A 27,508-nucleotide genomic window follows, 5' to 3' on the forward strand; every position below is an offset into this window, starting at 1 on the left:
CAAAAATGGGCTAGGTTCGGAGTTCAAATATCTGCTCTTATCTGCTCCTTCCAGACGGCCTTTTCATTCCTCCCTTCCTGAATCCTGCTCCTTGTACGGGCATTTCCTCCTTTCGCCGTGTCGTAGCCATAGATCCAATCTGCTCATTGGTGCCGTAAAGAGCACAACAAAAGGTTTAATGAACTCAACACACAACTCAAGGAAGTGCTCTGATAGCTGTTTGTGGGCTGAGAGGGTGTGCCGCCTACCTTGATAAGGCTCTGCTTTTTGAAGCCACCAGTTTATGTGAAATGGTTTGTTTGTTTGCCTCGGCCATATTTTCTGTGCCTAATCACGCACACGACAGTCTCAGCACCAGATAAGTGAGTTATTTCTTCCTGGAGGAGGCCGGCTCCTTCAGACGCTCGCCATTGTCACATTAGTGATGAATCGCTGGCCGGCGAGATTCGACCAAGAGGGCACGGCCATAAATCAGTCGCACCAAATCTACTCTGCAGCGAGCTCACTGACAGGACTTTCTCTTCTGGAAAGTTTGAAGTAGACAATGTGATAAAGTAGCAGCAGAAGGGTGACAGGAAATGGTTTCATGAAAGCATTTATAAAAACCAGAGCTTACATATTTGAGATCTTTTTTTTTTTTATTTTAAGGCGGCCAACAATCCAAAACCCAAAACAGATTCAGTTTCACATCACAGAAGGCAAACAAAACCAGGAGGTATTTACATTTAAGAAGCCAATGCCAGTTTCATTTTGACATTTTCAGCCACACTCGCGGCTCTTTGGGTTACAATGTGGGTCTGTCAGTGCGCTGCTGGACAGAAATATCTCTCCTACCACTGGATGACTGGCATTGGATCTACTGCAGATATTCACATCCCCTTGAGGATGAACCCTGATGGACCGGTGCTTATATGGTGCTTTTCTACTCCAACTGAACAGGCACAGTCATTTCTATTACAAGCTACATTCACCCATTCACATAGTGATTTATCCTCTATCTTTAAGTGGTTTCTAACCATTACCCACACACTCATACAATCTGGGATACAGTAGCTTGCTCAAGGACGCTTTGACTTGCAGACTGGAGGAGGCGGGGATTGAGCCACCGACCTTCTGACTTCCTGAATATGATCTTTTACACCATTTGATCCACATGAATCCACACAGTTATTTACAGTAAAAAGCAGACAGAAAGATTTAAAGTATCTGGCAAAGAAATGGCAAAAGTGGATTTGTGGGCAATTTAAATGCACCGAAGGTTGCATTCATTGTTGTAGTTCTTCTCCCGCTTCATGCTCGCCGCTGTCGCCCTCTCGAATGGGAGCATTCACCAAAACTGCGGGCGTTGCTTCTGCTTGTCGTGCACGTGGCACAGCCGGTGTGGCCGGGTTGGCGTACGATTGTATTGGTCTGTAACGGTATTTCAGCGACACATCAGTGCAGGAGAACTGACCATGAACTAGGCTTGAGGGCAGGTGCTTTTGTGTTTCAACATCTAGGTGTTTGCTCAGGTGCGACAATGGCTGCCTGACTGAGCGTACAGTTATTTTAAGTTATTATTCTTTTGCCTCTAAATATGTGAAAAGTTACAGGCTAAACTTTTACTTCTTGATATTGTTTTTTTGGTGACTCTTTGACTCTAAAAATGGACCTAAAAATGAATGACATTCCCATCAGACTCATCATCAGGACTCATTTTGTTATGATAAGCATATATATAAATGTTTAATCACATATGGGTTCAAGATCTAAAGTTTAAGAAAGTAATATTCTGGTAATTTTTTGGATGGGCCCCCAGCTGTGGGTGCCCCCTGTGCCCTTACCCAGCGTGCTGATGGAATATTCCCGGCTCTCAGCCTCAAGAACTTCCTCACAGCTGCTTTTTCCCAGAATTTGGAGGATTTTCTCTCTGGAATATTTTTCTTAGAACGTAAACACTGAGTGTCAGAGTCATCTTGCCTCTTTTCAGATATTCATGCCATGGGATTAAAGTGCTGCTTTGATCACAGAGGATGAACGGTGATCCTTATTAGAGCTTAAAAATGAGCCCGTTCTCTTTTAACGCTCCTCATTAAGCCCGCTGTCTGTTTGGGTTTAGCCGCTCGGACGTGCTACGGAGACGGCCGACGGCCTCTTGGGATTCAAGACTTAATTACCTGCATTAATTAGTTTGGCACTTTAATGGGCTGGTGCAGCTCTGAGTGGCGGAGGGGGAACGTTATCAAGTTTCAAAACACATCTCTCTGTAGTGTGATTCAGCAGGAGCAAAACCACATGCAATCATACACAACATCAATATGTGACTGATGGCAGGGTTACTTCCTGTCCCCTCAGGTGACCTTCATTTAAAGGCGAACCAGCGGCACTGCGCTGACAGAGAGAGCGGAGATGAGGAGGTGTGAATGAGGAGGCGGGTGGAGGAAATTCAATAGAAAGCTGGTGCTGTATTACCGGCAGTGTCAGTATCACCATCTTTTATACAACATGCTGTGGTGAAAAGCCTCTTCAGGGTTGTTGATGTTGATGTGTTTGCAGGCCATTAGCATGGGTGGAGATGGGCTAGTGGTTGTGTGTCTGTGTAAGTAACCAATGAAAGGGTTGTGAAAGGATGATTTCCGGTGAGTTGTTGCCTCACAGAGGTGCTATAATTCATCCTGAGGCGGTCGTGAAGAGGTGAACTAACTGAGATGAGTGAAGGACAAACCAACATAAAGTGTTTTAGTAACCTGGGCAAGTTTCCAAAAATGGTTTCATTTGATTTGGCTGAACGAATGCACACATTTCTTGTAAATGATCTGCCCTCCTTTGTTGTTTTGACTTTGGCGGTGGCGAGCGCTGCATCCAAAACCCGCTATTTGGGTTCATTTGGGTCGAGATTAACTCGGCGCGCCAGATGGTTTTTACACACTGAACCATCTGGGAAGTCATCCCGGGGAACTGTTAGGAAAACGACGGGCACGTTCAAAAAATACTTGGCAGGTGATTGAGCAGTCTGTCTATCACGGAGTGTGACCGGCAGAGCCAGCTGGTGAATCAAACTCTTTTCAAAGCCAGATGGGAGAAGAGGGAGAACCTTCACCTTCAGATCTATTCTTAAAGACCGCCCATGGGCCCTTAAAAAACAGACAAATCTCTGATACCACCGGCCTGGCACTACACTGGTGGAAACCCTGAAGATGATGAGGGTGCTGTTTTATTGTTAGTCTGCAGAAACGGGAACTTTAACGATAAAAATGGGTTTAGGAACGCCGATTACTCTTAGTGCATGGAATGAGACAATGAGATATCTTTTAGTACATCTTATCGTTTAGGTGTCCCAAAAATAAACCTTTCATTATACTCCTCAGTTTGAGCTGAGTATATTCTCATTTTTATTGTGTATTTTCAAGAGAAGTTTGGTCTTTAAAGTGGTTTGGAAGGGCTAGCAAGTCTGTCCAGGGTGTAATCCACCTCTCCCCCTGCAGCAGCAGCTGGGATAGACTCCAGCTTGGCTGTAACCCTAAGTTGGATAAGCGTTTAAAGAAAATAGATGGATGGATGCGCTCCTGTTCTTCTTTATGTGATGCAGTAGCAACATAAAGCCTCACCTCTCGCTATTTGTGACAGTCGTCATACTCGAAACACTGGTAGGTGCCCGAATATCGGAGCGATGTAGCTTAAAGCCTGACCAGATATGTTTTTTTGGAATATGGAACAACCATTTAACCCTAAGTCTTCATTGGAACATCAATTATCAATTAGGAGACCAAACTCTTCACATGTGCCAGTGCTTAGTAGTTTGGTTAGAGTTTAAAATGTGTATACCAGTAACATCAAACCGTACTACTGTGTAATTCATTGCCCATCAGTGCATAAAAACTGAAAGAGGATATAACGAGCCTATGAGGTAGTTGTTGACACTATGACGAGACCTTTAGCTTTAAAGGTCTACCTGCCAAAACCTGAGCCTGCCTGCAGGCTAAGTAAACAGGGTCCTGCTGAAAGAGACATGAATCACTCACCGCAGTGCGTAGGAGTGTTAACAAGCCATATATTTGCCTCCTCACGGCACTCATTTAAGCCACTTGCTTTGCCCCGCCTCTTCCAAGAAGGCATCCTGAGCTCGTCTCACCTGAGTGGGAACAGTTGTTAGCTCAGCCCCCCCCCCCCCCCCCCCCCCCCCCCCCCCCATCTCATCTCTTCGTGATGTCATCACTCTCTGAAAGTCCTCGCACCGTCATCATGCAAGCAACAACCTCATTGGATGCAGTAAATATTTGCCTGTTGGCAATTATAGCCGTGCCAAGTGGCCTCAGAGCAACAGCCTGCTGGGTAAACAGAAGGCGGAGATGGGAAATAAACGAGCAGTGTGCATCTGGCAGAGGCTCAGAGAAGCCACTGATGGCCGCTCAGAGCGATGACATGTACCTGTAGAAAAGGTCACCGAGGGCGTCGGCAGACACCTCGCTGCCATCTGCACATGACAGCTGGGTCCGGGCTTCCCCCAAACCCACCGAGAACGCAGCCAGATTGCGTGACCTTTTATACAAGGAGAAGGCTGGCTTATTATCTCCTGAGTCTGGATGCTCCGAGAGGTTTAAAATGCATACTTTTTTAACATTTCAGCACAAAGGCGAAGGCAACGAATAAAAAATATAAAAAGACATTAAAGCTGCTCTCAAGCCGGGCCAGTAGAAAGACAATAAATCAGATTTTAATCGGAGATGTTCAAAGTTTCCACTGCACTTTTTTTTTTTAAAGCTGTCACTGGTGCCTCAATGATTGGTGTCGGATGGAAAGAAGATGCTCCTTTTATAAGTGCAAACTATCCTGGGAATAGTCGGGTCTTCAGGTTTCTTCAGTATTAAAGTGCATTGTAAAAAAGAGGAACCAATATTAGCTAATTTGGCCTACAGTTAATGGTACCAAGGTTTAAGATAAACAAAACATCCCACGTAAACAAAGAGAGTAAATTAAAGTGTTAACCTTTTTCCTGCTGGCACCATCAGGAGTTTCTGACAGTAATAAGGGCTCCAGCTTTGACAACAGCATGGTTTCCATCACTTTGCTTTTATGCTTTTAAGCAGACAAAACCTTTAAAAAAAAAAAGTTGGTGTTAACAGTCCAGAGCGAGAAGAGCCAAAAACAGCTGTTTCTTCCTCTGCTGGTTTATTTCAGAGCACATTTAAAGCCCACGGTGTACGCTTTCAGCTCTGACCTCGCGGGCCCTGCCGGGATGATGTGTGCTCGGGCGGGCGCGCCAACAGTGAGCACCTTAAATCACCGCGGGCTTGTTCAGATTGGACTCATAAGAACCATATGGACTACTGTTAGTCAGATGAATGGCATTCCTTTCCATACTAGGCAACTCTTTTTCCGTTCCCCTCTCTTTCCCGTTCTTCCACTCGTGTTACCTTTTTTCATAAATCTCTTTTACAAACCAGTTCCTCTGAAGCATTAATCCCATTCTGAGGTTACGTCTCCTACTGCTCACGCTCCGATAAATGTCTCAGTATGAGAGATGCTATTAGGATATTAATTCCACTATAAAGTGCCTCATGAGTGGATACGGGGACTGAGGACTTTAGTGTCCCTGGGGACTCGGCCCTCTGCCAGGAAGTCGAGCGTATGGTTCCTATTTTCGAGCCCTGCTAATGAACCCTGTTCATTCCAGTGCAGCGATAGCGGTGGTGTGCGGGGGCAGAAGAGGAGTACTGGGCTCAGGGAAGGACATTCCCGGCATTCCTCCGTCTGTCTGACGCAGCAAGGAGGTCTGCTGCTGTGCTGCTTTTAAGAGATGTGAGCCAGCCTAAAGTGCTGGGGGGTGAGGGGGGTTTAAGGAAACACTGGGATTAAGAGGTGTGGAGGAGCTGATTGCCACTGACGGGAAAAGAGGAGGAAAAATGTGTTGAATAATTAACAGGGTTAAAAATGTCAAGGTGAGGCCCGCAGTATGTAATCGTGCCATTATTCCTAAGCCCGTCTGCACCGCAGTGTAAAATACTTTAAAGGTGTATTAAATCCTACAGCACCAAATGCTTCAGTTTCAGAGGGCTGTTCATCAATACCAGTGACCCAGTGATTGCTTCACCAGAGATTCCTGGATTCAGAAACCCACAGTCCTGCCAGCACTACGATAAAACTCCGTCTCAAATGCCCTTTCTGCTGTAAAACCATCTTCCATTCAGATGAAGTCCTTGCTAAAGCACTGCTGAAGTTTGACCCATTTTTATTGCTCAACTGGACCACATTAGTTTTATGTTGTATTTAGTTTTTATTAGTTGAGCTGCAGTATTGTGGAATATAATGTGTTTTTTCCAAGTTAGCAGATAAATAACAAACCCCTCTCCTGCTTTTAATAGTTATCATTCAGGCCTTCTGCCTCCATAGCCTAATTATTCTGGTAACAAATGCAGGGTAATGAAAAGCTTAATATTAAAACTAAAACAGTCTTTGCCATATTGATATCCCAGGTGTGACACTCAAATTATTATTTGTCAAATTATTGTTGCTACCTTCCCTTGTGAGGGTTAGGCATCAGTCACACTGGCTTAGGGAATGGTCAACAACCACTGGTTGCAAGGGAAAAATGTGTATTACCCCTACTGGTTGGCAAGTGGTTGCTGGAGATTGCAGGCAGTTGCCAACAGAAATTAGTGCTGCAACAAAAACCTTTTCATGATTGCTTAGGTTGCTAGCAAATTGCCGCAGTTGCCCGTGTTTTCCATGGACACCAACGCACAAACTACTTGCCGAGCAGCAATAAACCAGAGAGCAATCGCCTCCAATCTGCTGGTGACCAGAGTAATCACAAGGAGGCTTTTGGTGCAGCTTTCTCTTTGAGACTGATTTGACCCAGTAACCACTTTCCAGCCACTTGTCAATCAGTTGAGTAATATGCATTTTTCCCTAGTTACCAGTGGCTGGCAGGGGGAAGCTAACCAATCTCTAAACCTTTTTTTTTCCTCCAAAGTTCATGACTTTTCCTGTTGTTATAGTACATTTCTGTACCATGTTAGAATCTCAGTAATGTAAATTGACTGGACTGACTTTAATATGCTTAGAAGATACTTAAGATGTGCTTGTTACAGCCTCTCCAGCGCGAGGTTTTACACCATTGTGCATAGAACTATTTCTTTTTACATCATTTGCCTTTACAAATCTGCTTTGCAATTTTGTCAATATCTGATCCTGTATAGGTGAAGGAAAATTCCCCCCAGTCAGATTTAATCCAGGGACACTTTCGTGGCTAAAGACATTTTTTTCAGGGTTGTGTTTAGAACTCCATTCCCCGGGTTCTTTGTAAACAGCCTGGTGCAGGGAGGATGTTGTTAGAAAATATCTGCAGGTCATTCAGGGACTGGGGATGAAAAACAGGAAAAACAAAGAGAAGCCGGCACATGTGCACGTACAGACGCCGGGTGGCAAGCAGGACTGTTAGTTTGTGATTCGGAGCATTTGTCCTCTTGTGTCGTTTGTTTTTTTGTTTTTTGTTTTTTGTGGACGACAGGTCTGATTGTTTGTGTTCCTGCTGTGTTCGGACAGGTGGTGACCCCAATGAGAGTGGGACAGACCTACACTTACAGCCCAGGACAGCACAACCAGCAGGACCTCTATGACGTCCCGCCCATCAGATCACAGGGGGTAGGTTCCTCATGTTCCTGCTGCACGTGCGTCTTTTCTGCCAACTGAAGGAGCTTTAATATAGTCTGGCAAACAGTGAATCTAATAATAAAATGCACCCTGTGACTTATAGGTTCCTTATTTTGTGTTATTTATATACTGTCATATTAAACATGGCCAAACCAATGATACCAACGTTGGTATTGATATTGATTGATACCAGTGTAATGAGACCGATACTTTAGCTTCAGTTTCTCTCCTGTATGCAGTGCTGCGGTTTCATCAAAGATGCGAGCCGACTGTTTAAGTGCCGCTCCTCTCACAACACAGAGCAGGCACACTTTGCTCCTCCCCTCCCCGCAGTGTTTTAATGTTATACCAACACGTGACATGTAACATATTTTACTAGCGGTCTCAAATTCCCGGCCCGCGGGCCACTTGCGGCCCCGCCCCTTACTTCCGGCCCACGATTTGATGTAAAAAATATGACAATTTTCTTTTAAAACATTTTGCTTTCCCCTCTAATTAAGAGGAGTTAGCGAAATGTCAAAAAAGTAACTTAAAAGACCAAATGTTCTTATATTTTGACATCAAATTGCGGGCCGGAAGTAGGGGGCGGAGCCAAAAGCATAAATGTTTTGTAACGTTGTGGAGTATCGGTATCAGTATCGGCGATACTGGCGCTGTATTTACTTGGTATCAGATCAATACCAAACGTTGCAGTATCGCACACCACTAATCCCTATCATGGTCATCTCAGGTACAGAAGCTCCACCCAGCTGCTGTTCAAACCTTCTGTTTACAAGTGGATGAAAGTGGGGGAGGAGTTAAAATTGCTTGTTTCAAACAGAGGAGCTGCACCAAGGTGCACTTTTAGATAAACAGAGATTTTTTTTTTTTTTATCATGCAAAGCTAAAAATATGTTGGAAGATCTCATAGAGTGCATCCCAGACTGTACAAAAATGACCTGTAGTTTACCAACACACTGATATCATCTTTTAAAAGTCTGAACTGCATCTGTGCTACGTCTTCACTCCTTAACCAAACATCCGCAGTTGTCACATTTAAAGAGTCATTTAGGCGAGCTGTTGACGGAGCTCACCGTGCTTAGTCAAATGTGTTTCACTTGTCAAAACCAGAAAGCCGATTCTCTGATCTGCAGCGTGTTATTCTGCCTACCACATTTCCTGTTCTGTGCACAGATGATCGTTTCTCAGAACCCGACCTTCACAGTTCATTTTCTCTCATGCTGATAAAAACTGCAGTGCAGTAGTAATGTTACAGCGACATTTAGATGTACTGTATCATTTAAAGTGGCTATGATAGATATTTTTAGAATAGCGGTTTAGCAGCAGGTGGCAGCGTGAAAACAGCTTGAGTTGCTCGCAGTGGTGAAGGTGCAGGAAATCGCCTGGATCTGCATTTAATTTCAACTTTACATTGTTTTGTAGTGAGTTTCAACCCCGGTCTTTACTCTCACCGCTCTTTGTTCGCTGCTCAAACAGCCACCTGCTTTTAGCCAGAAACCCACCACAAGCTACTACCAAACAGCAGACAGAGAGGTGGAAGCTAGCAGGCCGTGGAAGTGGAGCATTTAGCAGCTGAAGAACAGCTGGTGGAGACCAAAAATGAGGCAAAAACAGGGTGCATATTAGGCAAAAACACAACTCCAAATGAGTGTTGTTCTATAACTATTCAGGATGTCAAAGGGACCTATTATGCTTTTTTACTGTTATATATAGACTGTTATAACGCTGGGTGCTGATATTAATCATGGTCGCAGATTCAAATGATGTGAGGTCAGTGTATATACAAGTAATGCCCCGTGAGCAAAAAAAAAGCCCTTCAGACTATGGTTGCCTCAGGCCAGCCAATCAGAAAAAAGTTGGTCTTAAAAAGGACAGTGCTAAAACAGCTTTTTTCAAACAGAGGGGGCAGCACCGAGGCCCATTATAAGATAGATAGCAGAGAAATATGGAGCTTTTAACCTAAAAGGTGATAATAAGTCACTGTAACTGAGCAGTACATGTCCCGTTTACCCCTACATACACGTTCACGCTGTATTTTAGTCTATCTCTTTAAATGCTTCCGAACCATCGCGCTCACACTTCAGTGACTTTAGGGGCAATTTGGGGTACAGCATCTTGCTCTAGGACACTTTGACAGAAGTCGGGGATTGAACTGCCAACTTTTTGATTAATAGACAGCCCACATATGGCCCAAAATAACAAACAGTTCAATCGAATCTAATATAGTGGCTACAAAATCAAACAATTTAGAGATCAAACCTTGTGTGATTCTTTTTCATAAACACGGTATTCATTTCACTTCCTTGTTTCAGGTGTACGATATTCCACCTGGTCAGATGTTTCCTAGTCAGCAGGGCGGAGCCAGAAACCAAGGAGTCTACGATGTTCCCCCATCACAAATGGACCCCAGGTCACAGGGCGTCTATGACATCCCTCCGCCCTCTCAAGGGGTAAGAAACCCTTCCAAAAGCCACAATGAAAGGGCGCATCAGTCAGCCGCTCCATTTGTTTCAGCCACATAAAGCCGAATTAAGGAGGTCGCGTATGTCCGGAAAATTTTATTTTTTACGTTTATTGATACAGCTCCTAGAATTTCTCTTAATTGTCCATATTAAATGAATAATACGTCAGATGTCATATTCATTGCATTCTTGCGGCCTCCTTAAATGAAAGCTTCGCCTGCCAGGAGAGTTTAACCAAAACGGCTCCGTGTTTAAACTCTCCAGCAGGGGAAAAAAAACCGTCAAGGACATAACTCTTCTTTTGCCAGACCCTCTAAGATTTCACCAGAGCCGACCAGGCAGCGCGCCATCAGTTTGTTTGTAATAACCTGAAATATGCTGGGACCTGTTATTTGCGTAGTTCCTAATTACAGTTTGGGTAGGCCTGTCTAGCTGTAAAGAGTGCATTTTGGAGGCTGATGGAAATCCGTTTTATTCCCTCCGCTGCACTCCCGTCGTGCTCCGTGCCGCGTACGTCAGCACACGCACTGCTCGGTCTAGTCCGAGGGAGGGTGAAAGCTTTGTTGCATTAGAGGAAGGAAAAAAGTCTGAAAGTTTGAGGTTTCAAATATAGTATCTGCCCAAGCCAGAAGGCCTTTCACTTCCTCAATCGCTAACTGCAGGACTGCTGTGCAAACACACTCCAGTAAAACCCGCTGAGGTGCATTTACAGTCCAGTTTCTCTGTTTAGCACATTTTTTGAACGTCGTAAAATGAATCGCCCGGGGAGGGGATTAAAAGGAAACGACCTCCTCTGCAGGGATCCAGGTTTCTAATTGCTAATCTTATGATGGTTGTTGATGGGTCTTCTCAAGCTGCGTTTCAGGAGGGAGAGCCTTCATTGTGGATGACTTCCAGGCCTTTCTGACTCAGTCCTAAAGACTCGTCGGCCTGAATACGGGCTGCAGCAGCGCCTTTAAACGAGACCTCAGAAAGGGCCAGAGCCAAAGATTCAAATGTCGTAAACCATTTGAGGAAACCAATACCGCAGCAGTGATAGTTCCTCACTTTGTAATGAGACTGCATACACACACACACACACACACAGTCAGTTTATGATTTTCTGTCAACTGTAGAGGCAGATGTTTGCTGAATCACTGTGTGCTGCACTTTGCTTTCACAAGAAGTGAACCAAGTGCTTCCAAGCTGTGAGTTTAGAAGCATTTGTTAAATCCATGTCTGACCAACCACAGCTCACGGTCAATGCTTCGCAAAGCACGATCGATGTTAGTGCGAGCAAAGTGTTTATATTTTTAAGTGGCCAAAGCGTGACTGCACCTCTCAGGTGCAGGTGGTGTGATGTGATTGCAGAGAGGGTGCAGAGGAGGTGTTTGTGTGCAGGGGGGGGGGATTAGTCACATTGCAGGTGTTTCCACATCTGGGAGTGAAGGAGTGGGATGCACGCTTCTAATGGCGCAAATAAATGATGTAAGGGAAAAACAGGGAGATGCAAAATTTTGTATGATGGGGATTTCACTAAAAAGAAAATAAATAGTCCCATGAGGACCCTGGTTAGGTGGAGGCTCCATTGCAGCTGTATTTTGTGTGGGGTGTGTACTTGTACGATTTAAAAACTGTCATAAACACTCTGCAGAAAAGCCTGACGACTGTCCTCACCCACAGGTCTACTCAGTGCCTCCCGGCAGGACCAACTCCTCTCAGCAGGAGGGGAACTACGACTTCCCGCAGCCTCTCAAGCACAAACAGGAAGGCATCTACGACGTCCCCCCACCTGTCCTCACCAAGCCCGCCCAGAGCTCCCAGTCACATTACGACTTCCCCCCAAGCGTGGAACCTCCAGCTCATCAGCAGCACCCAAACGCCAATGGCAATGAAGGCATTTACGATGTTCCCCCACCCACCTTTCATTCGGGGGCGGGGTCTCGCAACGACGTGTACGACATCCCGAGGGTCATGCAGACCTCTCAGTACAGAAGCTCGCCTGCTGACAGAGATGGGAGCAAAGGCATCTACGATATTCCCACTCAAGATGGTCGCGCCGTAGCGGACGTGACGGACGGCGTCAACCGCCTGTCGTTCTCCAGCACGGGCAGCACGCGCAGCAGCATGTCCACCTCCTCGTCCTCCACGGGCTCCAGCTCTGAGGGCCGCCTCACTCTGGATGTGGATGCCGCCGTCCAAAGGCTGTACCGCCTGCAGCAAGCAGTGGAGGCCTCAGTCGGGGCTTTGCATTCAATGGCAGCTTCCCCTCACTGGAGGACTTTTCCCTTCATGGAGCGCCACGCTAACGATGTCCGCACAGTGCTGGACAGGGTCCGGGCCACTCTGGGGGATTTCATTGTGTTTGGCAGAGGGGCGGCAGTTAACGCCACATCTCTATCAGACAACAGTCTGCACACTAAGCTTCGAAGACAGCTTGGACGCCTAGAGGACTCGCAGCAGATCCTTCTGCAGATCTACCAAGTCCTGGAGAACTGCAGCTGGGCTCTGAACGCCCTGGCTTCATCTGGAAAGCACCACAACAAGAGCGACGAGCTGGACCGCTTCATCATGGTCTCCAGGACTGTTCCCGACGACGCCAAGCAACTGGCCTCCACGATAGGCAACAACGCTGAGCTGCTGTTCAGGCGGACGAACATGGATGGGTCTTTCTCCGTCGGGAGCACGCCCGACGAGAACGTGATCCACCCGCTCACCTCGCCCTCCTCGGACAACGACAACTACGTGGGCCACACCAAACCCTTCCCTGTGCCTTCGAGCCAGGACAAAGACAACATGAACAACAGCGAGAAGTGCGTGAAAAGCTGGATGGAGGACTACGATTATGTGCATTTGCAGGTAAAAAAAAAAAGTTTTTGATGGTATGAAATGAGAGTTTGCTGCTGAGGTCAGAAATCTAATGTGTAAACAAACCTTTGGTTTAATGCATGCAGAGGTTTTAATCCTCAGTCAGGGAGTTATGTTTACTACTGTTCAGTTATTTTGTACAGTTATACACTGACCTACATTGCAGCTTTATTTCCTTTATTTGAAGTGATTTTTCCTGACAGATATGCGTCGCATATCAAAGATCAAACCTGCCTGAGTCTGGTTTCTCACCTTTTTCTGTTTTCCTTCAGGGGAAAGAAGACTTTGAACGGCAGCAGAAGGAGCTGTTGGAGAAAGAAAACATAATCAAGCAGAGTCAAGTTCAGCTGGGTCAGGACCAGGTGAGGCTTTGTGTTTGTTTGGGTCTCGCAGGTGGAACGCACACTGTGCGGGAGTCAAATACCTCGCAGTCTTAAACAAAACCGATGATAACACTGAGAGATGAGGGGCCCTCGAGGTTCCTACTCCGCAGACCTCAGCGCTCAGATCTGATTTTCACATCTTGGTTCATATTATTCTTTAAATGGAGGCGCTAACCAGTCATGGGCTGAACTGACCCACAGTGCAAATATATATATATATATATATATATATATATATATATAAAAACAAATGCTGCTGTAGGAAAGTGAACATTTTCAGGGTCAACTATGAAGGTGACTTCATTTGGTTAGGACCTGCAGTGTTTAAGGCCTTTAACTTCTAATTTCTTGTAGTAAGAGCATTTTAATTTCAGTAAAAGCTTAACGGGGTCTGATCCAGTAAATCTGACATTAAACATTTTTTTCTCAGGGACTCACTTTGATACTTTTAAGATGGCAGAAGTCTGAAGTTTAATTTTGCTGTGAAAATAAAATGCTTCGCAAAAAGGAAAGTGTTTTTATGTTAAACAGGTGCCACACTGGGTCCAAATCCTTGATTTTAAATTCAAATATTTAGAAGCACAAATTGGCCTTGAACTGGAGGATAAGTGGTTAAGGAAATGGATAAGACAAATGGGACCCATGTTTGCTTTTAAACTTGAAGCACAGGGGGATAAATGAGCAATCAGTGTGCAATCAAAGCATGTTTATACTTTGTCGTGTTAATAAAAGGAAATCTGATTTTTGTGCTGTATTTTGGCTTTATGTATTCCAGTTTGCCCCATTTTTTTAATCTTTGGGTTGAACCTGTTTTTTTTACCTTTACACTTTAAATAATGTCCATTTTAGTAACGTAGTAGCTACGTTTGCACATTTAAATGTTTGCCCTTTGACCTCACATCTTTACTGTTCTTACAGCTCAATCAGTTCAAGAAGCTGGAGCAGGAAGTGAGCAAACCCGTGGAGAACGACATCACGCAGTGGATTTCACACCAACACTCGGCGCCCCCCTCAGACTCCTCCCCCTCCCCCTCCGCCCACCTGTGCGCTCGGGACCGCCAGCTGCTCGGCTTCTACTCCGAGCAGTGCGAGCAGCACTTCGTCACGCTCCTCAGCGCCGTGGACGCCTTCTTCAGCTGCGTCAGCGCCGGCCAGCCTCCCCGCATCTTCGTGGCGCACAGCAAATTCGTCATCCTCAGCGCGCACAAACTGGTCTTCATCGGCGACACCCTGTCCCGGCAGGCCTCGGTGCCCGAGGTGGCCAACAGGGTGATGAACTCGAGTAACGTGCTGTGCGACCTGTTGAAGACGGTGGTGGCCGCGACAAAAATGGCCGCCCTGAACTACCCGAACACAGCCGCCATCCAGGAGATGGTGGACAGAGTCACCGACCTATCGCACCACGCTCAGCAGTTCAAAGAACAGCTGCTGCAGATGGCTAATTTGTGATTTTCACCCACGTGGCCCCTGAACATCACTCCGTTTGTACATCTGCCATAAATATATATATATTTGCAGTATATGTATGTTGCTCTCCATCTTTAAGCTCATTTTAGACGTTGTAAATAGTCTGTGTTCTGTAAATATTTGCTCTATTTTTATGTACATTGTTCTATATTATGATATGAATATATATATGTAGATGCAGTACTGGTGTCTCTGTAGGATCATGTGAACATTTTTCATAACATTCCTGTTGCGTCTTATGAAGCACCTTATGAGATCTCCTGTCCTTTCATTTATAACTGTAGAGTGTCGTTTATGTGTCTTCCTGCTGGGTGTGACAGTAAAACTTCCCTGTAAATCATGTCAGTGTCCGAGTGTATGTGTGTGTGGAGCTCTCCACAAAGTAAAGACTGTTCTTCACCACAAGAGTTTGTCATCTTTATGTCACATGAAACACAAAAATCCAAGAAGCAGTTAGAGGGTTTTGAAAGACTCCTACGATTCCATTAGGAGACACAAATCCCTTTTGGGTTGCATCGGGAAGGGCATCCGGAGCAAAAACACAGCTAAAATCAAACATGCGGAGCTACCTGCTGTGGTTTCTCCTTGTGAATAAAGCAAGTTTTTAATTTAAAAGGTCAGCAGTGGAATTTAAAACATAAATTGTGTTTGCCGAGTTCCTCCTGGGCTTTTCAGCCACATCTCATTGTCTTCCTTCCTCAACTGATGGAGTTTACATGATAGTTGAATCAAACAAAAGCCTTACAAAAGAATAGTAACTGTTAAACTGTATCCAGTGACTTTTTCCGAAAGACGTTCATGCTCAAACATAAAGCTTGAATGTTTTGTTTTTCCTGCACCTTCCAACCACGTCTCCTGGTCTTTATAAACTGATTGTGGCCCTACTAAGCTTGTCCTTATTTTCTGTCACATATGCACTGTTACAACTGTGGATATTCATATTAAACATGGCCAGACTTTCCAGTAATGAGGGCAGAGTATGTACAAGTGATCCCTGTGTGCCAAAATCTCAGGCTTCATGTTGCTCTAAATGCTCAGTTTCAGCCAGTTTTTTTTATACTCTTTGCTCTATGTGACATCAGAGAGAGGGGACATCCTTTATATGGTCATCTCAGGCACAGAAGCCCTACCCACCTGCTGTTCAGAGCCCCTGTTTTTGAGAGGCAGCCAATCAGCAGAGAGCTGGCCTTAAAGGGGGAGGAGCTAAAACAGATTTGTTTGGCTTTTTTTAGACAGAGGATAAACTGAGGTGCTGCACCAGGCCCAGTACAAGATAGCTGGACCAGACCCTCCAGTCCCCTTTCTTAAAGATGGGGACCACCACCCCGGTCTGCCAATCCGGTGGAACCGCCCCAGAGCTCCACGCGAAGTTGCAGAGGCGTGTCAACCAAGACAACCTACAACATCCAGAGCCCTCAATGTCTCCTCAGCTTTGCCAGAAGTGGGAGTTGAGGATCTCGCGGACTGGGGCCTCTGCCAGGTGTTCCCACACCCTTACTATAGGTTTAGGTGTGCCAGGTCTGTCCGGCATCCTCCCCCGCCACCTGACTCACTACCAGATGGTGATCAGCTGACAGCTCAGCTCCTCTTTTCACCCAAGTATCCAGAACATACAGCCAAATCTGATCATCAACCTGCAACCTACGGTGTCCTGGTGCCACGTGCACTTATGGGCATCCTTATGTTCAAACATGGTGCTCATTATGCATAAACTGGTTTGCACAGAAGTCCAATAACAAAACACCACTCAGTTTCAGATCAGGCAAGCCATTCCTCCCAATCACGCCCCTCCAGGTCTCACTGTCATTGCCCATGTGAGCATCCCAGTAGGACAACTGCGTCACCGGATGAAGCACCCACGAGCACCCCACCCAGTGACCCATTCTCTGGCCCAAAGGTGCAGGGGAGCAACCCTCTCATCCACTGGTGAAAACTCCAAAGTACAGGCAGTAAGCTGAGGGGATCCAAGAATACCCACTCCAGCTCGCCACCTCTCATGGAGGGCACCTCCAGGAGACTGGTTCTAGACCCCAGGCCATGCACCGAGGTGAGCCCGACCATATCTAGCTGGTATCTCTCAACCTCACGCACTAGCTCAGACTCCAAGAATTCCAAGTCCTGATAGCCAGCCTCGATTGGCTCGCCAGGGCCTCCTCCCTTGGCCAAAACCCGGCACACACTGCACCCAATCCCTACGAGGACCTGGTGGGCCTACAGGAGGACGGGACCATGTCTCCTCTTTGATCCAATTGCTCTTTGTCTAGCCCCTCACCCAGCACTGATTTGGGGACCCCTACCAGGGCACAATTCAATTCAGTTTTATTTATATAGCGCCAAATCACAACAAACAGACACCTCGAGGCGCTTTATATTGTAAATGCTAACAGGAGGATCTTAAGGTAGAAGTCTTTTTAGACTAATCACTCCAAGATCTAGACTAAGAGCTTACATAAAGTGTTAATTCATCCAAATAATGAATCATTTATTTCAATGATATAAAATCTCACAGCAGGTTATTAATCTGGTTATTTTTTGATCACACGCTCGTCTCGTCTTTAAGTCAAATGTGATCTGAGTTTTTTGGACCATCTAATCTCCACTAAACACGGAGCTAGAAGGATGTCAGCTGGGCAGGCGGAAAAGGTGCCAAACTATTCTTCACTTTGCTGGTAGCACACTAGACATGACACAAAGAGTAATGAGGACGAGTAAAGGACGAGACGCTGCTTCAGATGTTCTGCGGGCCGTGAGAAACATCTCTCTCGCTAATCTGCAGCACATTTTCTCTGCTTCGAGGTGCGGTGAATTTATCAGATAGAGGACAGAACGGAAAACAGCCTGTTTTCTCCTCATCTTCTCTTCGCTGTATTTCATTATAGTCTGAGTGACTATAACCGCTCCCTGTGGAGGAGCTACTAGATAGATGGATAGATGGGACTGTGTTAAGATGTCCATGAGCACAGCGAGACTCCCACCTCCCCCCTTCCACTTCCAATCTCAGAATGTCATTAAAAATCCTCACAGCTCCCACAGACTGGCACTCACAAGCAATCTGTTTTTATTATTCTCTGCATTCCTCTCTGCGCTCTCCGGGGAGAAGAGAATGACTTTTAAAAAGGTTCCCATTTTGCAGGCAGGGTGCAATGAGTCTGTCCACAGCAGTGATGTGTTCTCTGTTAATCTGCCCCACAAAGGCAGAGAAGAAAAAAAAGGGCTTAAAGTTTTTAGGCTGGCTGGAAAAATTGAAGCTGATTATTTGAACTCGCAAATAAATCCATGCAGAAAGGGTCAAAAACATTTAATCCAAAGCAAAGTGGTGTCTATCCTTCGATTCAAAAATATATGAATCAGAATGTCTGATCAGAAATAGTGCAGAAAACTGCAGTTTCAGGCTCATGTGCAGTCCTGAGCCTTATAACAGATGGTATTACTTGAAAAATGGCACTGCACAAGTGTCAGTACAAAAGGAACCCAATGCAAGATGCCCCAGTAAAATCTAAAAATACCCAACATTATTATAAGTTTCAAACACAGAGAAAAAGAAAATCAGGCTGGACTCCATAGACAAAGAGAATAAAATAGAAACAAAAGGAAAACACAGACACCATCGAGTCACATCTAGGAGAAAACATGAGAATGGATGGTCCCCTACAGGCAAGAGTAACAAGATACAAAAGGAAGCAGAGAGGGAACAGGTGTGGAAAAAAACACAGGTGGGACTAATGAGGGTGGGACACACAATTACCAAAGAGGGGAATGAACAGATGGAGGAAGTAAAACAGGAACACGCAAGGACTACGATCCAGTTTAAATACTTACACCTTTACTGGTGTCATGTGTTGAACAGCAGCTCCCCATTCTGGTGTCGTAGATATTTTGGGGTTTGGCCTTCGTGAACTGGTTTGATTCAACACATCCTGCAACAAAGTGAAAGCCATGTCAGCAACTTGGGCTCTTTGTCATGCTCCTCGAGTCATTTCTGAGCAGGTTTTTCACCTCAAACCTGCAGATCTTCCTAATGGCCACCAGGGGGGTGACTCCTCTGGTTACAAAAATGAAGTTAGAAATATTCCCTTCTCCAGTCACTCGTGAGCAAGACCCTGAGATTAAACTCTTCCAACAACTTGTTCCTGAGCTGGGCACTCCACCCGTATTTTCATAAACTTAGAATTAATCCATTAAGAATACATAGGACTGGGCACCAGTTTGTGGAAGCCACCGTGTTCCCCCACCATATTTGAATACAGTGCTCAGGAAAGACATCTCCCTCAATTAAGCTAGCATTAGCCAGCTAATGTTAGACTGGAGTGTACTAAAAAAAAAAATCACACTTTCCCTCTGATAAACAGTTTGATTACAGTCTCACATCATATGAGAACTTATTCACTAAGTGTCAGAGTCTAACAGTGTAACATCCACCTCAAAGACAATTTCACTAACACTGGCGAAAAGCAGCAAACAGAGGCTAACAGTAGCTAACAGCGCCAGTGTTAGTAGCTAACAGTGGCAAAAACAGCAGCGTACTGACAGGACAGTTCAGCATTGAGCTTCACTGACACATCAACTGGTATCACACTCTTTTCATAAGGTTTTACAGCCCAGAGTAAATAAAGGTGGAGTCTAAAACATTTGTCCTGCAGCAGCCAATTTAGCTGGGATTATGCACTTGAATTCGGAGAGGGAAGAAAACAGAACTCAGCTGACTGCAATCTGCAATCTACTGACATCTAGTGGTGAGATTTTATACACTGTAACTTTAAGCATAACATCGGGCAAAATCAGCAAACCTTTAAGAGCTTTTTATAAGATTTGACTGCAGATTCTATACATGTTTTCTTTATATCTAGGTCACCATTGAAATTCAAGTTAATTTAGGACAGTGCTTAAAAATAATTATCCAAATAAGAGCCCAGAGGTGCTTCAAAGTTAGCTGGCAAGTGTTAAGACTTTCTTTGGTTTTAAAGTTCAAGTTAACATCCACACAAATGCCAGGACCCAAGTTTCCCAGCATACCAGTGAATTGTAATGACATGATGAATTATTCACTTCACCAGTACTTTTCATCTATTTAAAAAGTGTGATTTAAAAACAGCCCATTCACGTGAAACAAAAGCTGAGATGGCACTTATTTATCCGCATCTGGAGAGGAACAAAACTCTTTTAGCTTCCACAGCATTCTTTGTTTAGTTGTTTTGCCTTTGCAGGGCTGTGATAACGGCACCTCAGGAAGAAAAATAGCTTCTGGATGATGTTAATCCTTCAGACCCAGGGAGAGCTCTGTGAATCAATGAGTTATTTTGGTCCTGGCAGCTCTAATGCATCCACTCCGGCCAGAACACACAGTCCTGGACTCAGCAGCAGCAGAGGCTTCTGTGACCGGAGGCAGCGGGCCAAACATCTTATAAATGACTGTCTCTGGTTCACCACCGTTGCACAACAACAATGCAAGGTGCTGCAGAGACAAGAGAGCTGAAGCAGCATTTCTCTCGGCCCCCCGGGGGCAGATGTTTCCACGCTCTCGGATGAGATACTGTCTGGTCGAGCTGAGAAACAGCAAGCAGGTGTTGGGCCATTGAGATGGAAATTTGCAGCGAAACAGAAGAGCAGTCAAACGGTCAGCCCCTCACCTGCATGGTGGGCAAACATGCACGGTGAAAGGTCATCAGAGAGGGAACGTGCAGTACCTGCAGCCAGCGACAGGAGCAGAGAGCGAAGCCGGGCTCTTGCTTTATAACATACAGAGCTGCAGAATTGATGTCATTTCCCTGGCTTACCACAGTCATTTCCTGTGAAGTATTTGCAGGCTCTGAAATTACAGCTTCATCGCTCAGCAGGGCCCCTCTGTGCCCCAGCTGCAGGCAGAGACGTTGCCAGCCAGAGCTGAGGGAGCTGTGGCATCAGCAGTACCGAAGCAGCTACAGGCAAAGGTTTACCTCAAAGTCAGTTTAGTGCATGAGCGGTTTCTTAGCTTTACCTGCTTCCAGTGCAGATTCTCAACATGTGACTCACACCACAGCCAAATGTGTCATTTAGCTACTTTAAGTATTGCAGTTGGTGGATGAAGCACTCCAATATTTTCCTCAGTGGTCACAGGTCAGTATGTTCTGACATCAGCCGCACTCAGCGATGGATTTCTGGACTCTGCGTTTCAGCTGCAGCTGTGTTGGTTTCTTGGAACCAGAAGTGACCATATTTCAAGAAGCTGGAGTTCTTCCATTATCAGCTAAAGATGTGAGCAGAGCTTCCAGGTCTGATAAATCAAGCAACCAGTGACCAGCAGGGGGCAGCTCCTGTTTACAGCCATCAGTAAAGACTTAACTGTTAGCTTTACGGGCTCGGTCGCTCGTTTCAGGTCATATCGAATAAAATGTGTTTGAATTTTGAAAATTTTGAAGATATAGTCAGAAATATTTAATAAGTGCAGAAATCTGTGCAAACCACAGTTTTCAAACTCAGATGCAGCCCTACATCCTATTGCAGATTTATTATGTGAACAGTGGAACTGCATAAGAATTTAAAGAAAATCTTGTGACAGATAGTATTTAGTATTTAGACATTTTACTCAAAAGTTAGAGTCCTATTTGAGAAGCTTAATAGCTCACAGGTTCATATATATTTAAATAGATTCAGATACAGATTTAAATATGTTTAAAGTAAATGCACACATTTGAAAAGACACATTTCAGAATCATATAGATCATATTATTAGATAATTATCACTCTATTGATGTGTACATATAATGTTGCAGTGTTGATGATTTTAATTACGTATGTACTGATCTACAGTAATGCAGGTAATTTGCGAAAAAATGAGAAACTAAAGCTTTAAAATAAATATGGAGTACAAAGTGCATTAATTGCACTCAGAATATACAGAGCATAGCTCTCGCTGCTTTAAATCCACAGTCACGACTGCACACGGAGGATCGGTGAAATCTTCATTTTAGTAGAGAAAGAGCTGACTGAGACAGAAAAAGAGGGTAAAACCAACACGATGTGAGGATATTTAATACATCTGCACTTTGAAAGCCTGTCAACTGTACTTTAACTTACTGCTTAACCCTTCGTGTGTGCTCAGCATCTTCTGACAACAGCGCGGCTCGTTTGTAATCTTACTTTTGGCCTCTGTTTGCATTAACAGTCGTCGTGTGAGCATCCAGGATCCTCATGACCCCTGTGGCTGAAACAGATTAAGCCTCGTCAGTGGATAAAATGGTCTTTTAGAGCTTGACAGTCTATAGATTCGCTGCATTGAGATCAGGGACAGTAATTTATGGCAGCAATTTAAAATCCTCCAGCAGAGACTAAAACGCTTCAGAGATGGTTAGGAGAGGTAGGACATGCGTCTCTGTCTCAGTGTTTTTAATGTTTCTCCATCTTTTAGTTTTTTCTGCTGTTAAAAACAAAACAGCTGCAGTTTGTTCCCGAGTGACTGAAATACTTCATAAATGAGGCTCTGCAGCAAATCTGAAGCAGTTTTAAAACCAGTCCTGAAACACATCTTCAAATAGATTTCAGGAAAGTGTTATATTTTCAGATTGTTATTGCTAATGAATGACTCTATAAGCTATCATCAGTTAATTACATACTAACAGAGACTAGAAAGAGAGAGCATATTTCTCCCATATTGGCTTCTCTGCATTGGCTCCCTGTTAAATCTAGAATATAATTTATCTTAAAGACCTCATAGTACCATATCATCCCAATAGGATACTTAGAGTAAAATGGGAGGCAGAGCCTTCAGCTTTCAGGCCCCACTTCTGTGGAACCAGCTCCCAGTTTGGATTCAGGAGACAGACACTCTCTCTATTTTTAAGATTATGCTTAAAACTTTCCTTTATGATAAACCTTATAATTAGGGCTGTATCAGGTGACCCTGAACCCTCCCTTAGTTATGCTGCTATAGGCCTCGGTTGCTGGGGGGAGGGGGGGTAGATAAATCCAGATTTAATGTGTTTTATCTTGATCAAACAAACTGCTTCTGTCAAATAAAACCAGGCGAGTTACAAAAGTACGCTATTTCTCATGGAATACTGTTAACAGAGACACTCGAGTAAAGTGGAATCTAAGCTGAGATGCTGACTGTTGGGTTGTTTCTATCAGTGCAATACTGCCCCCTTGTGTTCAAAGTATGGAAGGATGTCAGGGGAAGGTCTGGACTCTGTGGTGGCCGATCCATGTGTAAAAATGATGTCTCATGCTCGCTGAGCCACTCCTTCACAATCTGAGCCTGATGAATCCTGGCACTGTCATCTTGGAATATCCCTGTGTCATCAGGGAAGAAAAAAATTCACTGATGCAAAAACCTGGTCATTCACACAGTCAGCTGACCTCATTTTTTTGGAGGGGCTCATAAACATTGCTACACCTAAACCCGACCAACTGAAACAACCTGAGATCATAACACGGTGGGATCCTCCTTTCATCCACCTCTTACCCTGATGCTCCATCACTCTGGACTCGTCACATGAACTTTTCCCATTGCTCCAGAGTCCAATCTCTATGCTGCCTAGCATTTTAAAGCCCTTTTCTCCCCCAGTTAGCCCCAAAGATATCTAGAGATATATCTCTATATCGAGAGAGATAGCTAGATAGAAAGAAACTTTATTAGCCATCGTGTGCCAACAGAATCTGGTATTTTGTGTAGTTTGTGTCTTTATTACACTGAGAATTTACTGTTTAAAGCTCACGAGAAGTTTGAACTCTAAAGCAGCGACTTTTCTACTAAAGAGGCGAAAAAAAAAAAAGGTATAGCCAAACATATTTACGGCATTATTTATTTGAAGTTACAGCTCCACAGAAGAAACACTGCTGATAAAAAGGTGCGAGGATTACATGTAGGGGAACTGTCATAAATATCAACTGGGCCCTGGTCAGCTTTGATCTGCCCTGAAGCAGACATGAAGCTACTTAGTACGAAAGGAGGCCATTCATTACGAGTGGATGCCATCTAGACAGGCACTAATACAGACAGAGGCACGGGGACCTGGGCGGGGAGGTTCAGACATCACTCGGGCAGGTTTTCTGCTTTCAGGACGTCAGTTAACTACTCTGCTCCTCAACATCATTTCCTCGAAACTTTCTCCTGCCTCTTCAAGTATAAAAGAAGATGTTAGAAGAGAAAAGGTCACATTTATCACAGCTGGAATGAAGCCCCATCATTTGTCATCTTCTTCAGAGGCTTTGGGCATTATCGACCAGGTGAAACTGCTTCCACCTCCTGGATGGTGCTACATGTCCGTAACACGTTTACCGTACAGTCAGCAAATACATTCCTTTCATTGCACTTCATGTTATAAAGAAAGCTGTCAGTTGTATAAATCTCTGGTCAGTTTTTTCTCCTGTTCTTTAAAAAGTTCTCTCTGCCTACTTTTTTCAAAGTAGTGCGTTCTTCTGCTAAAAACTACATGATCAAAGAACTCCACACAGGTGGCAGGAAGCAGCGTCACTACTGCAGATAACCAGAGGACCATGAGGTCGCTGCTTCATCAAGCATATAAACAGATGACATAAAGAAATGGACAGTTATGTACGTAGATGGCTTTTCCCTTTGAAGCCAGGAGATCTGCCTGGTCAGTTTAAAGTGTCCTGTGGTGAGGGTGAGGAGGAAGAGAAAGAAGGAGGAGGGGGGCTGACTACTGAGTGTCCACAAGGTCCTTGATAGTGTCGGGTGAGCGTGAAATATGTGATGACCACATACAGGTTTCATGTGAAGATGTGGAGGAAAAGCAGCAGCCGTCCGGGTGGTCTACGAGGCGCTTTCTGAAAAGGCGACTCTTTGGCGTGCGGTCCGGGGCCGGTTTCGTGTCGGGGCGCCGGCTGTGCGTTCGCTCTTGGTTTCGGACGGTTGAGTTTCGGCCTGCGGGGTGCCGGCATCGCCGACAAGCTCACGCAGGAACTTGAATTTGGACAGGAAGAGCTGCCAGACTACATACCAACCTGAGGGGTAAAAGAGAGAAACTGGTAAATAATTACTGACTGACACACAATCCACAGCCTCTTTATTAGTTCAATTAGTTCAACTCTCGTTATTGGAAATGTTTAATCACATGACATCAAAGCATTTAAGCACGGAGACATGGCTAAGACTACCTGCTGAAGTTTAAACTGAGCATTACGATAAGGTAAGAAAGGTGATTTTAATAGACTTTTAACGTGGCATGGTTGTTGGTGCCAGAGCCAGCTGACCTGCTTTGATTAACCCACGCATCCGAAAAAGAGAAAATGCCAGAGGTCTGAGGTCTGCCTCGAGCTGATAGGAAGGCAACAGTAACTCAAATAACTACTCATTACAATCAAAGTATGCATAAGAGCATCTATTTTTTTGTTTTGTTTTGTTTTTTCTCCCCAGAGATGCAGACGAGCATCTCTGAACACGCAACACATCAAACCTTTAAGCAGTTGGGCTACAGCAGTGTTTCCTAAGGGAGCAGACAGAGACCTGGCACTCAAAGAATCTGGGATGTAAATCTCTGGAATAAGTTTCAGGGAAAACAAAAAGCTTTAGGTAGTGACTGAAAGAACGAAACTGCGGATACAAGCAGCAGAAATAAGCTTCCTCTAAGGGGTGGCTGGCCTCTCCCTTAGAGACAGGGTGAGGAGTGCAGCTATTGGGTAGTAAAGCCGCTACTCCATCACATCAAAAGGAGCCAGTTGAGGTGGTTCAAGCATCTGACTAGGATACCTCCTGGACATGTCCTACTGAGAGGAGGCCCCAGGGCAGACCCAGGACACGCTGGAGAGATTATATCAATCAGATGGCCTGGGAATGCCTCAACGTTCCCCCGGATAAGCTGGAAGAGGTGGCTGGGGAGAGGGAGGTCTTGGTTTCTCTGCTTAGGCTGCTGCCCCCGCAACCCTTCCCCCAGATGAGTGGAAGAAAATGGATGGATGGATAGAAAACAACAACAAAAAAAAAAAGTTTTAAAATTTTAATTTGGGGCAAAGTCGGCAAACTTCTGAAAATCAGATTCAGCTTAATATACATGTAGGTTTTATGTACTGGTGACCATTGAAATTAAAGTTAACAGTGCCATGTGGCAAGACTATTCTTGGACCTTTACTCACTTGTAACAATAGTTAGCAAGTTCTGCTAACTGAAGTCACTTTTTGGTATTTCTTTACTCACAGAGGAGCGAAGAAACGAGAGAATATTCACATGTAAGACGCTGAAATCTGAGAATTTTTACCCTTTTTCTTTATCAGAATAGTTGGCGATTAATTTAATATTTGCCCCATTAAAGGCTTCAGTGGTGGAGCTCTTTGGGACCGAGGACTGCTGTTTAGAAACGTTGACCTGCTACTCAAGATTACAGTTTAAGGCAAACACACAGACACACACACACACACACACACACACACACACACACACACACACACACACACACACACACCCTTAAGTGTGCAAAAACGGAGTTTGAGCTGAATAGGAGAATCTAGAATAAGGCAAACAGCATTTTTCTTCCCTGCAGTCTACAGATCATATGAGCCCCAGTTTGTAAACGAAGGAGGCAGTAGATAAAAATAGAAACTGAAGGCACGCAGTGCGACTTTAAAGGAATAGTTCTGCTTTTTTTTTTTTTTGGAGACTTTTCATCATGTGAGTCCGAGTCTCAAATTTTACACCCAGCTGCTGTAGCCTTTTGTTAGCCGAGTTAGCCGCTGTGCATGCTCACCAATAAAAACAGACCCCTTAACATAACGTTAAGACAACAGTTAGAGGGTTATGCAAGTGACTAATGGAGAGTATCGCCTTTAAACTCACCAAACAGCATGAAGAGCAGCGCGCAGATGAGTGTGGCCACAATGACCAGCACTGTGAGCCCGACACTCTGCCACATCGTAGCTGGACGCCCGACAGCAACAACAGCATAAGGAGGAGGAAGAGGACAGTGGTTTGCTCAACACCGCAGGCAACACTGTGGCTGGCTGGGCTAGCAGAGTTAAAGGGCAGCTGGGCGAGACGAGAGAGGTGCTAGCGGCAGCGCATCGCAGGCTCGCAGCGGCTTGTTTGCTAGCTCGTAGACTAGCTTAGCTGCTAGTAGCGGTTTAAAAATCGTAAAGGCCGGAAGAGTGGCGCATTAGCTGACGACAGCCGGTCACAGCAGGGCAAAGTCCTCCTCGCCTGCGCTACATCACTGCAACATGTATGTATTTGTACTTTCGGACGAGACAGACGTGCAGCAAAGTAACCGACAACAAAATCAGCGTCAGGAAGCCGACTCAAACTGAGCATGCGCAGGTTTCAGTTGACTTCTGGGTAATGTAGTTCGTGTTTAACCTCCTAAGACCCGAACTGTTTTGTGGTATGCATTTTTAACTTCTCTTAGTTATTTGGGCTGATTGGGACCTGATGAGTGTAAAAACAAAGATTTTTCTTTTTACATAATGCAGTCTCTGAGAAAAACGATGTACACATATGTGGACATTCGTTTTAAACTTTGATAAAACACAATAAAATCAAAGTTGAATAATGATGTGCAAAACTCTATTTTGTGTCTGAACACAGCAGCCTTTTCGTGAGTGCAAAACAAGATAAAAAAAAACAACAACAACAACAATTGTGCCCCTTTGAACAATATGGCTTTCATTTGAAGTGCTGCTAATAGTTACAGTAATATGCATGTAACAAGGTAAACATTCTAAACATTTTGGATTGTTACTGTTCTAAACTCTTCATTTCAGTTGCTGAACATGGCATGAAACACTTCACTTAAA

The 27,508-nt window shown here is 44.7% G+C and overlaps 2 protein-coding genes across 2 annotated transcripts in view; one reads left to right on the plus strand and one right to left on the minus strand.

Annotated features, from left to right (window-relative positions):
* Window positions 1–15,131, plus strand: part of nedd9 (neural precursor cell expressed, developmentally down-regulated 9) — a 35,671-nt gene extending 20,540 nt beyond the window's left edge. The window contains exons 3-7 of the mRNA XM_030741794.1: window positions 7,525–7,623; window positions 9,945–10,082; window positions 11,757–12,932; window positions 13,214–13,303; window positions 14,243–15,131. Of these exons, the coding sequence (XP_030597654.1) occupies window positions 7,525–7,623; window positions 9,945–10,082; window positions 11,757–12,932; window positions 13,214–13,303; window positions 14,243–14,773 (2,034 nt within the window). The 3' untranslated portion in view covers window positions 14,774–15,131. The remainder of the gene's footprint in view (window positions 1–7,524; window positions 7,624–9,944; window positions 10,083–11,756; window positions 12,933–13,213; window positions 13,304–14,242) is intronic.
* Window positions 15,132–23,552: 8,421 nt separating this feature from the next.
* smim13 (small integral membrane protein 13) lies at window positions 23,553–27,012 on the minus strand. The gene is made up of 2 exons (XM_030740975.1): window positions 26,556–27,012; window positions 23,553–24,730 (listed from the first exon to the last, which is right to left on the minus strand). Exons 1-2 carry the CDS (start codon window positions 26,629–26,631, stop codon window positions 24,540–24,542), a joined length of 267 nt encoding a protein of 88 aa, XP_030596835.1. The 5' UTR covers window positions 26,632–27,012; the 3' UTR covers window positions 23,553–24,539.
* Between the last annotated feature and the right edge of the window lie 496 nt (window positions 27,013–27,508).

The sequence above is a fragment of the Archocentrus centrarchus genome, chromosome 11 (assembly GCF_007364275.1).
Source record: "Archocentrus centrarchus isolate MPI-CPG fArcCen1 chromosome 11, fArcCen1, whole genome shotgun sequence".
Lineage (NCBI taxonomy): Eukaryota > Metazoa > Chordata > Actinopteri > Cichliformes > Cichlidae > Archocentrus > Archocentrus centrarchus.